General features: G+C 35.5%; 2 protein-coding genes across 2 annotated transcripts; both read left to right on the top strand.

Moving 5' to 3' along the window:
• Positions 1-249: 249 nt before the first annotated feature.
• LOC109050916 (AP-3 complex subunit sigma-2) lies at positions 250-5,485 on the top strand. The gene is made up of 6 exons (XM_042715157.1): positions 250-424; positions 841-932; positions 1,081-1,192; positions 1,568-1,639; positions 3,991-4,098; positions 5,004-5,485. Exons 1-6 carry the CDS (start codon positions 356-358, stop codon positions 5,127-5,129), a joined length of 579 nt encoding a protein of 192 aa, XP_042571091.1. The 5' UTR covers positions 250-355; the 3' UTR covers positions 5,130-5,485.
• A 1,996-nt stretch (positions 5,486-7,481) lies between these two features.
• Positions 7,482-14,172, top strand: LOC109059428 (aminopeptidase N-like). Its single transcript, XM_042715158.1, has 20 exons — positions 7,482-8,095; positions 8,180-8,322; positions 8,869-9,005; positions 9,154-9,280; positions 9,426-9,580; positions 9,710-9,823; positions 9,927-10,070; positions 10,160-10,225; positions 10,323-10,388; positions 10,477-10,649; positions 11,132-11,208; positions 11,714-11,847; positions 11,964-12,019; positions 12,103-12,250; positions 12,330-12,418; positions 12,505-12,615; positions 12,706-12,873; positions 12,960-13,100; positions 13,203-13,284; positions 13,392-14,172. The coding sequence occupies exons 1-20, from the start codon at positions 7,515-7,517 to the stop codon at positions 13,539-13,541; spliced, it is 2,862 nt and encodes a 953-aa protein (XP_042571092.1). The 5' UTR covers positions 7,482-7,514; the 3' UTR covers positions 13,542-14,172.
• The last annotated feature ends 634 nt before the right edge of the window (positions 14,173-14,806 follow it).

Consider the following 14,806-nt stretch of genomic DNA (forward strand, 5'->3'; position numbering starts at 1 on the left):
GGAAATTGATTAATAATGGAGAATTAAATTATATAAAATAATTCCGAGAATTACCACGGTAGTCACAGTTTGCAAAGTATAATGGGATTATATGTAAAATTGTTTTTATATAAATATATAAACAAATATTCGTACACACACACACACACACACACACACACACACACACACACACACACACACACACACACAGTTTCTTCTCTTTAGTCGTTTTTTCCCGTCTGTACATTTATTTCCAGTGACTTTTATCATAGAGAAGTCACGTGACACGGAAGTACTTAGAGTCGTTTTTTATTGACAAGCTGAAGCTTATCTTAAAAACGAGTTAACGCATAAAAATAATCAAACGACAAGGATGATCAAGGCTATTCTCATTTTTAACAACCATGGGAAGCCCAGGCTCATCAGATTCTATCAATATTTTGTAAGATAAGCGCATAAAAGACACTGAAACTGTCTTTTCAATATTGAGACACTACCAGCGGATTAATTGAATTATTTGTTTTTTACTCAATATTGCATTCGCTTCAGATAAATTATTTGTGTATAATATAATGTTTTGTGATATGGAATATTGTTGTTTTCGTCTAAATGTTTTCTCTTCTTACTGGAAACACAGTATTTTGTTTATTGCTTATTATATGTGTATAAACACATCTACATACGCGTAATAATCTGTATCATATTTTCATAATAGTCATTTTAATATAATGTTTAATCCACTGTTTGTGTTTCGTTTGCTCCACTGTATATTTTAATATGAGTTTATGTGAAAATCCAAGGTAAAACTGATTTACATCAACTGATGATGTTTTTTCTTCTTCTTCTTCTTCTTCACAGGCAGAAGACATGCAACAACAGATCATTAGGGAGACCTTTCACCTGGTGTCCAAAAGAGACGACAATGTCTGCAATTTTCTGGAGGGTGGAAGGTGACAGAAGGGTTTCTGCATAATAATGTTACACATAAGGGCTTACTGTTATGATTGTCAAATGCATCTCTATATCAAGGACGGTATAAAGATGGATGCTCAGTATATCTCAGAAGTTGTTTACTCTAGTTTTGCTCTTCACTTTTAGTTTGATCGGAGGCTCTGACTACAAGCTGATCTACAGACACTATGCCACCCTGTACTTTGTGTTTTGTGTGGACTCATCAGAGAGCGAGCTGGGGATTCTAGATCTCATACAGGTGAACTTACTGCAATTCACATGCTGTAGTTCTGGCCTATAGACATAAGGGGGCAGTTAATGTTTCTCCTATTGCATTCAGGCATTAACGATTTTTGAAGATGTACATAAAGACAAGGCAGAGTTTAAAACACTTTTTTTAGTGCAATGGTTGTTTGACATATCAGGATACTTTAGTCCTCACTGGACCATACTAATTCCATATCACCTGTAGTATTGCCGTTTGATACAATGATAATGCCAAAGTACTTTTTTGCATGAGTTAATTTGCTTCTTTTAGTGTGTGTGTGTAACCTGAAACATTACACAAGTCTTTTGAAAATGTCGCTGAAAGAACATGTTGTTGTTCACAACTGTGTGTAATTTTGTCATGCAGGTCTTTGTGGAAACCCTGGACAAATGCTTTGAGAATGTGTGTGAACTGGACTTAATTTTTCACATGGATAAGGTCAGTTTTCAGCAGTTATTACCGTTAACTAAAACTAAAATGAAAACTAAAACCATAAAAAAAAATTACTTGAAATAAAATAAATGTTAACTGAAAAAAAAAAAAAATATATATATATATATTTATATACATATATACAGTATATATATATATATATATATATATATATACGTAACGTAAACTTATTTCAGCAAGGCATAATTTCCAAGTATTTAATTAGAAAAAAAAAAAAATAAATGAAAAAGAACTATATAGTAACAAAACAAAACAAAAAAGGTCAAAAACACAACAAAATGACTAAACCGTTAACTACTTTAAAACAGAAATAAAAATAAAGAACTAATACAAAACACTAATATAAACTAGGGCTGTGCGATTAATCGCATTCGATTGTCATGCACATCTCGTCAGTAAAGCCGCTCCGTGTAGTGAAAGCTGCTCAATCTGAAAGCAGGTGATGGTGATTCACTACTAATCACTGGAGCAGCTTTACTGACGAGATGCGCGCGACAATCGGATGCTATTAATTGCACAGCCCTAATATAAACCATAACAGTATATCGTGATACTAAAATAACACTAGTTCATGATGTTCCTTTCATAATGACGCATATAACTTCTTAGTTACCAAAAAGTGCTCTTTGGTGCTGTTAAATGTTCATCAGGGCATGAATAATTAGGGGTGATCATAATTCAATCCAGCATATAAGGGAAAGTTTATATGTAAGTCAGTATACTCTTTCTGATAATTGCCTGTTGGATTATGGGACCACTGTAAAATAAGTTCATGACAGAAGTGTGCACTACAATGCTTTTGTTAGTTATCTAATCAGTAATAATGTTTTATGAGTGGAAGGAATTACTTGTAAATGGCAATGTATGGCTTTATGGTAACTTCTCGTTTGTTCTTGTTTCTGAGTAAGCCATGTGTAACATGTTTAGTAATGTGCATCAGTAATGTGCATCAGTAGTCTTGTGCTTGTGTGTATTTTGTCTCAGTTTAATGCTTTGATTTATCAGCTGAGCTGTTTGTGTAAAAGTAATGATTTTCCAGTGAATCGCATTTTCCATCCGATTCACAAACAAATGATTCCTATGAAGCAGTTCTTTTAGTACATTAAAGGGATACTCCACACCAAAAATAAAATTTTATCATTAATCACTTACCCCCATGTCGTTTCAAACCCGTAAAGCTTCGTTCGTCTTTGGAACACAATTATGATATTTTGAATGAAAACCGGGAGGCCTGTGACTGTCCCATAGACTGCCAAGTAAATACTGTAACAGTGTCAATGTTCATAAAAGGTATGAAAGTCGTCGTCAGAATACTCCATCTGCCAGCAGGCGTGCAATCTGGGTTATATGAAGCGACAGGAACACTTTTTGTAAGAGAAGAAAACAAAAATAACAACTTTATTCAACAATTCCTTTGTCAACAGTCTCCTCTGTGTCTCTCCATATCACCGTAGGCTGTGTATGCTCTTCTGTATCATCAGCGCCACAAGGATGCACTGTTTCTTCGTGTATTTAGGTTTGATTTGAAATAAAACAGCACATTCTTGTGGCGCGGATGATACAGAAGAGCATACACAGTATACGGTGATATGGAGAGACACAGAGGAAACTGTTGACAAAGGAATTGTTGAATAAAGTCGTTATTTTTGTTTTCTTCACTTACAAAAAAGTGTTCCCGTCGCTTCATATAACCCAGATTGCACATCTGATGGCAGATGGAGTATTCTGACGACGACTTTCATACCTTTTATGGACCTTGACACTGTTATTTACTTTGCAGTCTATGCGACAGTCACAAGCCTCCCGGTTTTCAGCCAAAATATCTTAAATTGTGTTCTGAAGATGAACAAAGATTTTACGGGTTTGGAACGACATGGGGGTAAGTGATTAATGACAAAATTTTAATTTTGGGGTGGAGTATCCCTTTAAATCATACAGTTAAATAAGTAAAACTGGATTCCCGAACAAGTGTCTCTTATGAACTGGTTCTTTTTAATGAATCAAAACATACAGTGTAACCAGAATACTCAGATTCACAAATAAATGACTTTTTTTTGAGAATCAAAGAGATTATGCAAAACAAGTGTGATCCGATTCAGGACCAAATGATTTTCTGAACTGATACTTTTCATTTAAGACAAAGCCAGTGATAAAATGTTTTTAAATATTTACTAATAAAATACCTTAATGAAAACAGAATCAAATCAATATCAGAATCAAATTGGGAAATGTGTTTTGTTACTCATGCCTAGCTGTTTATTCGTAAATCATTATTGTATTAAGTTACTAATGAAAAACAAGGGTTTGAAGGTTGAAGTTTTTGTTGTTTATTCCAGGTTCATTACATTCTCCAGGAAGTTGTCATGGGTGGGATGGTTCTGGAAACTAACATGAATGAAATAGTCGCCCAAGTCGAGCTGCAGAACAGAATGGAGAAATCAGAGGTGTGTTCACATTAACAGAGTAACCGGTAGTCACTCCAGTTTATTCAGACATCTTATACATTCATTGTTGTGGTTCAATCCAAACAGGAAGGGGCATAGTTTTCTGTGATGCATACATGCTAATTTATTATTATTTTTTTTTTTTTAAGGAATCAGGTTATATAGTATTGTACACATTAACAGGGCCTTGGGAATGTTTATAAAAAAACTCGAACAATTTCTCAAAAGACATTTTACATTAGTCTTGTTCAGCATCACTTTCTTTTTCCTGCAAATCGTTTGGATGTAGATGAAAGGCTTAAAATGACATCATATACTGTAATGGTGAAGGGTATCTGGGCCGATATCAGTGATTCACAGTCACTGTGTTCCTGATATTACACACACTCCTGATATAACACTAGACTCACTCTTACATATACATGGAAGGGGTTAAAATAAGGAAATGTTACATAAGATGATACAACACACATTACAGAGAATCAAAGCAACATCCATCCACAACATTTGGTTAAAGACTGTAGAAACGGGATGGTGGTGGTTAATAAACTCTACCATACTTTGTACTTTGACACCAAAATGCAGTGTTTAACTGGTCACAAGTAGGTTTTCTTATATAACTTTCAAAAAAATAAAATAGATGACTTTTCTAAATAATATATAATATTATGTATATTAATAAAAATAATATTTGTTTATTTTATTTGTATCATATCTTGTTTTGGGCTGGGTTTACCCTTACAATTTTCACTGGACTTATTAGATTGGGTTACAGAATATTGTTCATGAGCCAAGTTTGGGCTTTAATTTAATGCTGAATAAATCCAGTATGATAGTTCATGGAAAAAAACTAGAATGTTGAGGGTAATAATAGTGCTCAAATATCTTTTGTGTGTTTTCCGCAGGGAGGTCTGTCTGCAGCACCAGCACGAGCCGTTTCTGCTGTGAAAAATATGAACCTTCCTGAAATACCCCGTAACATTAATATCGGGGACATCAATATAAAAGTGCCCAGCCTCTCCCCGTTTTGAGTTTGCATTACTAATTATTGTGGTTTTTTGTGTTATTGTGTTGTTGACATTTATTGCCATAGATACTGTAGATATTGCCATTTATGGACTTACGACTGACCATCACCTGAGGACTCTTTAAAGTCTGACGCACACTACAGGGTCCAATCATTTGCAATGTACCTTTTTAATTTCAGACTTTGGTTTGTAGACAAACCGTTTCCAATTTCGATTATAATGTTGTTTTGTCTGTGATGTAGCAAAATTCCACAATACTGTACTAACATGTCATTTATGCCAACAGACCAACTACTAATGTTACGCATTAATAATTTATATTAAATGTTACTCTGTCATTAAAAATGTTTTTGTCCAAATTCAAGTCTTACTTTTTTTTAATTACTATTAATTAAAACAGATCTGACCATGAATAAAAGGTTCTTCAAGGTTGTAAGTATGAGCTTGATTCCTGAACTTCACGTTTCCAAAACACAAAACGTGATATTTGATCTTATCATTTACTCCTCAACATTTCATGTTAAATGTTCCACATTTTATTGTCATAAAAAATCTGCAGTGTCACCAGTTCTTAATGAAGAATATAATTTTGTGCTCTTATTGCCTCTAAAAAATTTCAGCAATCACAGGGCAAGGTCTGTTTCATATGACAGTACGTCGGCAAATGTTTGACAAATCTTGGTTGCACTGATGGATTCACCATGAGTTTGCAGTGTTATAAAATAAACTTTATTGCATTTTTAGGAGGTCCTCAAAGGTGTGGTCAACAAAAATGAGTAACACACAACTGAAAAAAATGATAGCATATCTAGAAGTCTCAGATACTATATGTCATCTTTTTAAGATAGCGGTCTTATCAAAGGTCAAGAGCCATCAGATGACATCTGAAGTCATCAACTCCATCTATTGTGACTTCTGAATGTTTAGCAAGACTTCATTTTAATCAATTTATAAAACAAGATGATTTTCATAGAAAGGGGAAATCACTGCTGAGGTAATGGGAGCCTTTTGATTTAATGATGAGATAAATATTGCACAAATAAATAAAATATGAATGTAATATAATAAATGAAATATTTATTGCATTTAGGAAATTAAAATTATAACTTGGCCTGTTAAAAATCATTCATGACATGGCGAATAAAAATTGATAATAATATAAAAGCTTTGAGATTGCTAAGGTGAGTTTTATGGAGTCTGGTGACTTTGTTGAACACCTCATTTATAGTTGATACGGGTTAATATGATGAGGGTGGGATACCGTAAAGACTGATAATCATTACATCTATGCATTTCCAAATGAACGGTCCAACTTGTGTTACTGGCTATATTTTCTGAGTTATTAATCTAAATAATAAATGTCATCCCTGGTACAATGTTCCACCATAAAAAAATGCCAAATCTTTGTATTACTTTCATCTTTTATTTTACAGTTTTTAGAACGTCCAACTTCAAAGTTCTGCTTGACGACCACAGAGAGAGGCATACAAGTTCATTTGTTACTAATCCCGTCCTTTGCTCCTGGTAAACAGCTCAAACAGCACAGTTAAATGGCAGTGACATTTAGTTATCCTTTAACAGTTATGCCACTAATTAAGTGTCTGTACCAGCAGTTACACAAACTGATGCTTCTGAGGACATTGTTCTTCTTTGTAAAGTGCAGGTTTATGTCAGTGCACTTCTCTTTCAGAATGACCTTCCATAGTGTGTGATTCTGTGTGGGACATCTAATTGAAAAATCAAATGAAAAAGAATAGATCCCACGGTTGATCTGCACTAATATTTTGTTTAAATCTACATGATTGACATTTCTTTATTCATGTTTTAATATGCAAAAATGGCTATATATCCAGAAAATTTGTTTGTACAAATGTATTATGCATATGCACTAATCAGCCACAACATTAAAACGAGGTGGGGCCAGCACATCCCATAGATGCTCGATCGGATTGAGCCAAGGCGCAACACCTTGAAAATTTTGTTATTTTATGTTATGCAATCAGAGACACCATAGCCAATAGAGTGTATGTGGAATGCGACAATCTTTAGATAGGTGATGTGTGTCAAAATAACATCCACATGAATGCCAGGACCCAAGGTTTCCCAACAGAACATTGCCCAGATCATAACACTGTCTCTGCCAACCTGCCTTCTTCCCATAATGCCTTAATTGTAATTTCAAAAAAGAATATGTGGCCTTACCACATTCTGATAACCCTGGTATCAATGACCCTCTGAAACCCTGAGGTTCTAGATGCCCTCTTGTACACTGGAGCTGTGCTGTGTTAATGGATGAACCATTCATGTGGGAGGAGAATCTTCCCATGCCTTAAATAAAAAGTTGAGCAGATGTCAGTTTCACTCCTCTCATCCTGTCATTGCTGAAGCATGGGAAAGGGTTTCTACATCAGTAAAACTGTCGGGGTAGTAGGGATTGTGTTAGGCGCTGGAGCTCTAGTCACAATCATTGCTCTCTCTGTGGTCTACTCCCAAGAGAAGTCCAAGAACAACGAGAATGAGGTTAAACCCACAGATGCTGTAACATCAGCTCCAACAACTGCACCATCCAACGAACCATGGGACCAGTGGCGCCTTCCTCAGACTCTCAGTCCACAAACCTACAATGTCACTCTGTGGCCACGGCTCGAGCCAGATCCAACCGGACTCTACATCTTCACAGGGATGTCCAGCGTGGTCTTCAGATGTGTGGAAAAGACAAACCTCATCCTCATTCACTCCAATAAGTTGAACATGACAAAGCAACCCACCTTGATGGCACTTGGAAGCAAGCCAGCTCCTATCATTGAATCAATTGTGATGCACACAAAAACGCAGTATATGGCAATTCATCTGAAAGATGAATTAACTGCTGGGGAAAGCTACGAGCTCTACACAGAATTTGTAGGTGAGCTTGCAGATGACCTGGGAGGCTTCTACCGAAGTGAATATAATGAGAATGGAGTGAAAAAGTAAGAAGTTGATTCATCTTGTCAATTCCTCCTTTTCTACAAAAGGTCTTTCATATATAGTTAAATCTCCTTGTTGTTTTTTAGAGTGGTCGCCACAACCCAGATGCAGGCAACAGATGCCAGGAAGGCTTTTCCTTGCTTTGATGAACCTGCAATGAAAGCGGTATTCCACATCACTCTTTACCATGATCCAGCAACCGTAGCACTCTCCAATGGTGTTGTGATAGGTAAATGAACACTTTATTCTGTACAGGAGCAGTGTTGGGGAAGCTATTTTGAAAGTGTAGCTTGCTAAGTTAATCATAATATATAAAAAAGTTAAACTACAGTGAAGTTACTGCTTTGAAAAAGTAGTTAACAATACTAACAACTACAAACAAAAAGTAGCTACACTGAAGTTACTTAAGGGGACCATATATCTTTATAATTATAAAATATAAGGGTTATACATTCATCATTTAATCAGAGCCATATTTTGCTCATTCAAAAACAATGAGAGATTTTGCATGAACAAACTCTATCTTAGTTAGTGTGACATGAAATTCAATTTGAATGGGTAAATTATATTATATAATAAATTATCTGCAAGTTAAAAAGTTGGATTATTCATTTAGCTTAAAAACAGCAATGTCCTGTTTGGTTGCCCTACACTGCTACTCGTTTGATACTGTAGTTTACTTCTAATGAATAAGTTTGCTTTATTACTTCAAACTGACTTCAAGAAAATTCAATGCTCAGTGGTTCATCATTCAGTGTCTCTTTTTGACTTTCAGATGAGGTTAACATCACAGTGGATAGCACTCTGGTAACCAGAACAACATTTGCGGCCACAAAAGTCATGTCGACATATCTGTTGGCATTTATTGTCAGCGATTTCGGTTTCATTGAACAAAACATTGATAAACTGCAGGTAACTTATCTTTTCAGAGGATCTTCAGACACAATTTCACCAATTTAATAATTAAACCTACTGCCCTAAGCCCTACCTAATTTAGCAAAGATTAGAAAACAACATGTTCGTCTACTAAAACACAACATTCTATAATTGATACAAACAGATTCGAATTTTTGCCCGTCAAGAAGCCATAAATGCAGGACAAGGGGAGTATGCACTCATTGTGACTGGACCGATTCTCAAATTCTTTGAGAGATATTACAATGTCTCCTATCCGCTGCCCAAATCAGGTAAGAACCAATGATATGACCTATATTTTATGAGGCAAATAAATCGTTTTATTATCGAAATGACAATTTAAGTAAGATTAGGTTAATACTTAAAACTTTTAGGCCATTGTTAGAAGTTTAACTCATTCCTCAAAATATTGCACAGATCAAATCGCTCTGCCAGACTTCAACGCTGGTGCAATGGAAAACTGGGGCTTAATCACATACAGAGAGACAGCCCTGCTGTACGACAAAGAAATATCCTCAAATGGAAACAAAGAGAGAATCGTTACTGTTATTGCCCATGAACTTGCCCATCAGGTATAATCAGGAGTCCCTTTTTCCAATCTGAACCCTAAATGGGAAATGCTTTACAGAAGTTACTTTTAACAACTTCTCTACTATAAAGTTTATAACCCCTGCAAATTGCCATCTTCCTCTTTCTTTTTGTGGTTTGGAAACCTTGTGACTCTCAGGTGGTGGAATGACCTATGGCTCAATGAAGGTTTTGCATCTTATGTAGAATATCTTGGAGCAGCTGAAGCTGAGCCGGATTGGAACGTTGTGAGTGTCTGAAGCAAAAGACACAGCGATAAACTGTAAATGCTACAAGCTATCACAAAGAGCAGATGAAATCATAACTGACTCTTCTATGTCTATCCCCCAGAAAGATTTGATCGTTCTTAATGACGTGCACAGAGTTTTCGCCATAGATGCATTGGCCTCATCTCACCCCTTGTCGTCTAAAGAAGAGGAGATCCAAAAACCAGAGCAAATCAGCGAAGTGTTTGATACCATTTCCTACAGTAAGGTAGTGTGGGAACTGTTTGTTACGGTTACTATAAAGTCTTATAATGAAGAACATACAGAACAGACTACATGCAGAGTCTCTTCCTCTAGGGGGCGTCAGTACTTAGGATGTTATCAGATTTTCTAACTGAGGCAGTGTTTACCCAAGGCCTCCAGGTAAAAACCCTTCCTAGTTGTGCTGTACAATAAAAATGTAATATTATTTTGCGATGGAGAATGCTTTTGTACATTCACAACCATTTTTTCTAAACAGACTTACCTGAATTATTTTGAATTCAACAACACAGTTTATACAGACCTTTGGCACCATCTTCAACTGGTATGTTGCAATTAAACAATGCTGTTCAGCCATATCATTATCAAAAAAAATTCCCACAGAAAACATGCTCATATATGAAATGTTATAGGCTGTGGACCGCAACAACAACAGTCTTCCCAAAACTGTGCAAGAGATTATGGACCGCTGGGTTCTTCAAATGGGCTTCCCTGTGGTTACTATTGACACTACAACTGGCCAGATCACACAGGAGCACTTCCTCCTGGACCCTGAAACTAAACCAGACAGGCCATCAGAATTTAAGTATGTCAAAAAGTATTTTGAAAGAATTTACAGTTTACTAGATACTTTAAAGTCTACTTCATATGAAACTGAAGTAGCGAGAGATCTTTTCTTGGCAATATATTCAAACAAACATTAGTGAAAAAAAAAAAAACATAGGATGGTAGGATGGGGACTTGATTCTATCAATCAGTTGTTGATTGGATGGAGCAGATTAGCTGAATGTGAGGTTGCAGTCGATTATAAGAAATAGGAGGGGTTAAAACAGACTAAATTATTGGAGAACTCTGTAGTCTCACCAGAAGACTGAACTGACATTCTGACTAAAAATGACAAGATTTTATTTAATGAAATATATGCACTAATGAATTATAATAATATACTTTATTTTATGACGAATTCTCTTTACATACCAACTTATTAAATATATCCTACTTAAGAATGAATCACAAAGTTCTGCTGAAATGGGGAATTACTATATCACAATATGCTATATTTTTCAGTTATGAGTGGTTTGTTCCAATTTCATGGACAAAGAACGAAACAACACAACCCCTTTATTGGCTGCTAAACAAAAATGGTGAGTTGACAGTGACAATAACGATCACAGTTATATTTACTGTGGAAGAGATGGATCATCCAAAAATGATAATTCTGTCATTACATATCCATGTTATTCCAAATCCTTATGACTTTGTTTCTTATGTTGAACACCAAAGTAGAAGTCTAGCAGAATGCTCAAACTATTCTATTCCATACAATTACAGTGAATGGAGACTTAGGGCTGTTAAGCTCCAAAAAAGCTAAATAAAAGCAGTCTATACTATTTGTATACTATATTACAAATATTCGGAGAGCATATGATAAATAACAACGACATAACTATTTTTTAAATATATGAACATTCTACTAAATTTCTTCATGTTCCACAGAGAAAAGTAAGCCATGATGATGAGTAAATAATGACAGATTTTTCATGTTTTAGTTAACTTTGCATGTGATTATGATCATCCATTGTTAATACAGGACAATACTGTACTTGCTTTAACAAATTCATTTATTTCTGCTCTACATTTCTAATTTAGACCAATCGAATGACATGAAAATAAGTGCTGATGAGTGGGTTCTGGCCAATATCAATGTGACAGGATACTACAGGGTTAACTATGATAATGATAACTGGCAACGCCTACTTAATGTACTCCAGGCTTCAAGACAGGTAAAAAGAATTACATTTATGAAATTAGAAGGTAATACTGTTGAAGATAATAAGAGCAAGATTTGGATTGTTTTTTTGTTCAGCAATGATAATCTTTTTAATTTGATTTCATTTAGAGCATTCCAGTTATTAACCGGGCGCAGTTAATTGATGATGCTTTTAACTTGGCCAAGTAAGATCTGAACTTTTTTCTTTAAAGTTATTAGTGTAATTTCAACCAGTCCAAATGCTAAATAGCATCTTTTCCCTTTACAGAGCAGGAATTATTGAAACGACATTGGCTCTAAGAACCACACTGTTCCTAAACTCTGAAACGGAGTACATGCCGTGGGAGGCTGCTCTCGATAACTTGGACTACTTTTACCTCATGTTTGATCGCACAGAGGTGTACGGCCACATGCAGGTAAGTTTGTCTCTGAATATTTCATAATGTCAACCCAACTCAGCTTAAATTCTAACATCACATTTTTTCATACATGCAGAAATACGTTGGAAGACAGGTGAAAGATTTGTTTGATTACTTCACAAGGCTTACAAATTGGCAGGATGTGCCTCAAGGACATACTGACCAGTAAGTCATATATAGAGTAGCGACAATAAATGCTCAGATTTGCTCTCAAACATCTATTTATTGTATTCATGTCTTTGTATCTGCAGATACAATCAGATAAATGCACTCAGAGTTGCCTGCAGCACTGGCAATGAAGACTGTAAGACTCTAATCACAAATTGGTTCAAACAGTGGATGGACAATCCAAATGTCAACCCGTGAGTTCCACTTAGTAGAAATCTTAGAGAGTATGTGATTATGTTTCCATGAGTTAAAATGTATAACTATGTATAACTGATCTGCTTCAGTATTAAGGCCAACTTGAGGTCCACAGTGTACTGCAGTGCTATTGCAGCAGGTGGTGAGGAGGAGTGGAACTTCGCTTGGGAGCAGTTTCAAAATGCTACTATTGCTTCAGAGAAAGACAAACTGAGAGCTGCAATGGCATGTGCCACTGAGCCCTGGTTACTGAACAGGTGAGCTCACTGCAGGTTAATGCTGACAAATGCATACTGGTCTCATTGTATTTAGCTAATGACAAGTGCTTCGATTTATGTTGTAGGTATCTCAAATACACTTTGGATCCGGAAAAAATTCGGAAACAAGATGCCACCTCTACCATCATCAACATTGCAAGCAATGTGGTCGGCCAACCGTTGGCCTGGGATTTTGTTAGAGCCAACTGGGAGTACATTTTCAAACAGTAAGAATTTTTTTTTTTTTTGTGGGTTATGATTTTATTTGCTTAAAAATACAGATAGCAGGTTTCTATAACTGCACATCCACTTCTTTTATTCTCCATTAGGTATGGAGGTGGATCTTTCTCTTTCTCCAATCTGATCAATGGCGTCACAAAGAGATTCTCAACTCAGTTCGAATTGCAACAGGTATGCGATCTTTCCCAGGATTGCTGAATTTATTTGACTGTCATCTTGTACAGCAGATACTTACATTTAAATGTTTCTTAATCTACTGTCCTGTTTTACAAACACAGCTGATACAGTTCAAAGATGACAACGCTCACATAGGTTTCGGTTCAGGATCCCTTGCCATTCAACAATCCATCGAGAGGACTAATGCCAACATCAAATGGATCGAAAAGAACCAAAAAGCAGTCTTAGATTGGTTCAAAAATCCATCATAACTCTGAAAAATGCACATACTGTAGTTTGTTGTTGTTGAACACTGGGACATTCTTTTGCTTGGCTTAGAAGAGCATTAAAGGAAATTATTATTTATAATGGATGATGTTCTAAATCCCAATATATTCCAGAGCAACTGTCTTCCTATGATGATGTACAGTAAATATCTTTCTTTAAGGCAGCGGTTCTCAGTTCCAGTCCTTGCGCCCCCCAGTGTGACATCATATACCTCTGTAAATAAATTATATTTAAATTCACGTCTCGCACACTTCAATGCACTTTGAATGGAACATATACATTTGCTTTTGAACTGTAATGATGGTGGAATATCCTGTGATGTCCACTTCGCAGGTCACTTACATTCGAATAGAACAAACGTCTTAAGTGATAAGAGACACATACAAAATGTGCAGAGCAGGGGGGAGCGAGGACTGGAATTGAGAACCACTGCTTTAAGGCGTGCTTTATAATTGTCTGTTTTCCCTTTTCTTTTTTTGTAAAAAAAATAAATTGTATAATGATAAAATAACTTTGTAGAATAAAACAGAACAGAATATGCAAATAGTACAGAACTCTTCTGTATTTTTCATTTTGATATTTTGTCTAATGAAAATAAAAACCTCAATCCATGAACTAAATTGTATTTTTCTATGCAGTCTTCAACTTTTGTACATAGTACTTTATATGTTAGTTTAAAAAGAACTCCATATTAGACAAAAAAATTATAATAATAATTAACTCGTAGTTCAGTGAGGAAGTCAGTTAAATCTGTAACAGCTCTAAATGATTGCCAGACGAACTGATAACTTTAAAGTGAATTCAAAGCTGCTTCGTTAATCTTTCAGACTAGCTCATTAAAAGGAACCAGCTCATGAGAGTCATTTGTTAGTGAGTCATAATGTTATGATGTCTGATAATACCTCACACAGTGTTCCAGTGTTTTTTGTCAATATTTATTTATTTATTTTTTATCATTTCAATCTTGGTCTGGAGCCCTGTTTATTAGGTGTAATTTCAGAATATGGCCTAATAAAACTAATAAAAACATCTAATAAAAACATAAACAGTTACACTGACTGAAAACATTTTGGTTTGCATTAGATCATTTCATTGCTGTGATGCTGCTGTGCTTGTTTTTCTGAGCTTTTTCCCACGAGTCTCAGTGTCACATTCTACTAAAGAGTAATGGCTGCATAAACATGTCAGGGAAGACACATGCCATAATGTATTATCTTAATGCACCTCAACTTATCAGGTTACCAGATTC

Source organism: Cyprinus carpio, chromosome A25 (assembly GCF_018340385.1).
Source record: "Cyprinus carpio isolate SPL01 chromosome A25, ASM1834038v1, whole genome shotgun sequence".
Classification (NCBI taxonomy): Eukaryota; Metazoa; Chordata; class Actinopteri; order Cypriniformes; family Cyprinidae; genus Cyprinus; species Cyprinus carpio.

Bases quoted from the DNA above. Each gene is read 5' to 3' on its own strand.
- LOC109050916 (XM_042715157.1), top strand. From the start codon at position 356: ATGATCAAGGCTATTCTCATTTTTAACAACCATGGGAAGCCCAGGCTC. The intron at 933-1,080 runs GTGACAGAAGGG...CTTCACTTTTAG, and splicing joins AATTTTCTGGAGGGTGGAAG to TTTGATCGGAGGCTCTGACT. The intron at 1,193-1,567 runs GTGAACTTACTG...TTTGTCATGCAG, and splicing joins GGATTCTAGATCTCATACAG to GTCTTTGTGGAAACCCTGGA.
- LOC109059428 (XM_042715158.1), top strand. From the start codon at position 7,515: ATGGGAAAGGGTTTCTACATCAGTAAAACTGTCGGGGTAGTAGGGATT. The intron at 9,581-9,709 runs GTATAATCAGGA...TCTTTCTTTTTG, and splicing joins CCCATGAACTTGCCCATCAG to TGGTTTGGAAACCTTGTGAC. The intron at 13,285-13,391 runs GTATGCGATCTT...TTACAAACACAG, and splicing joins CTCAGTTCGAATTGCAACAG to CTGATACAGTTCAAAGATGA.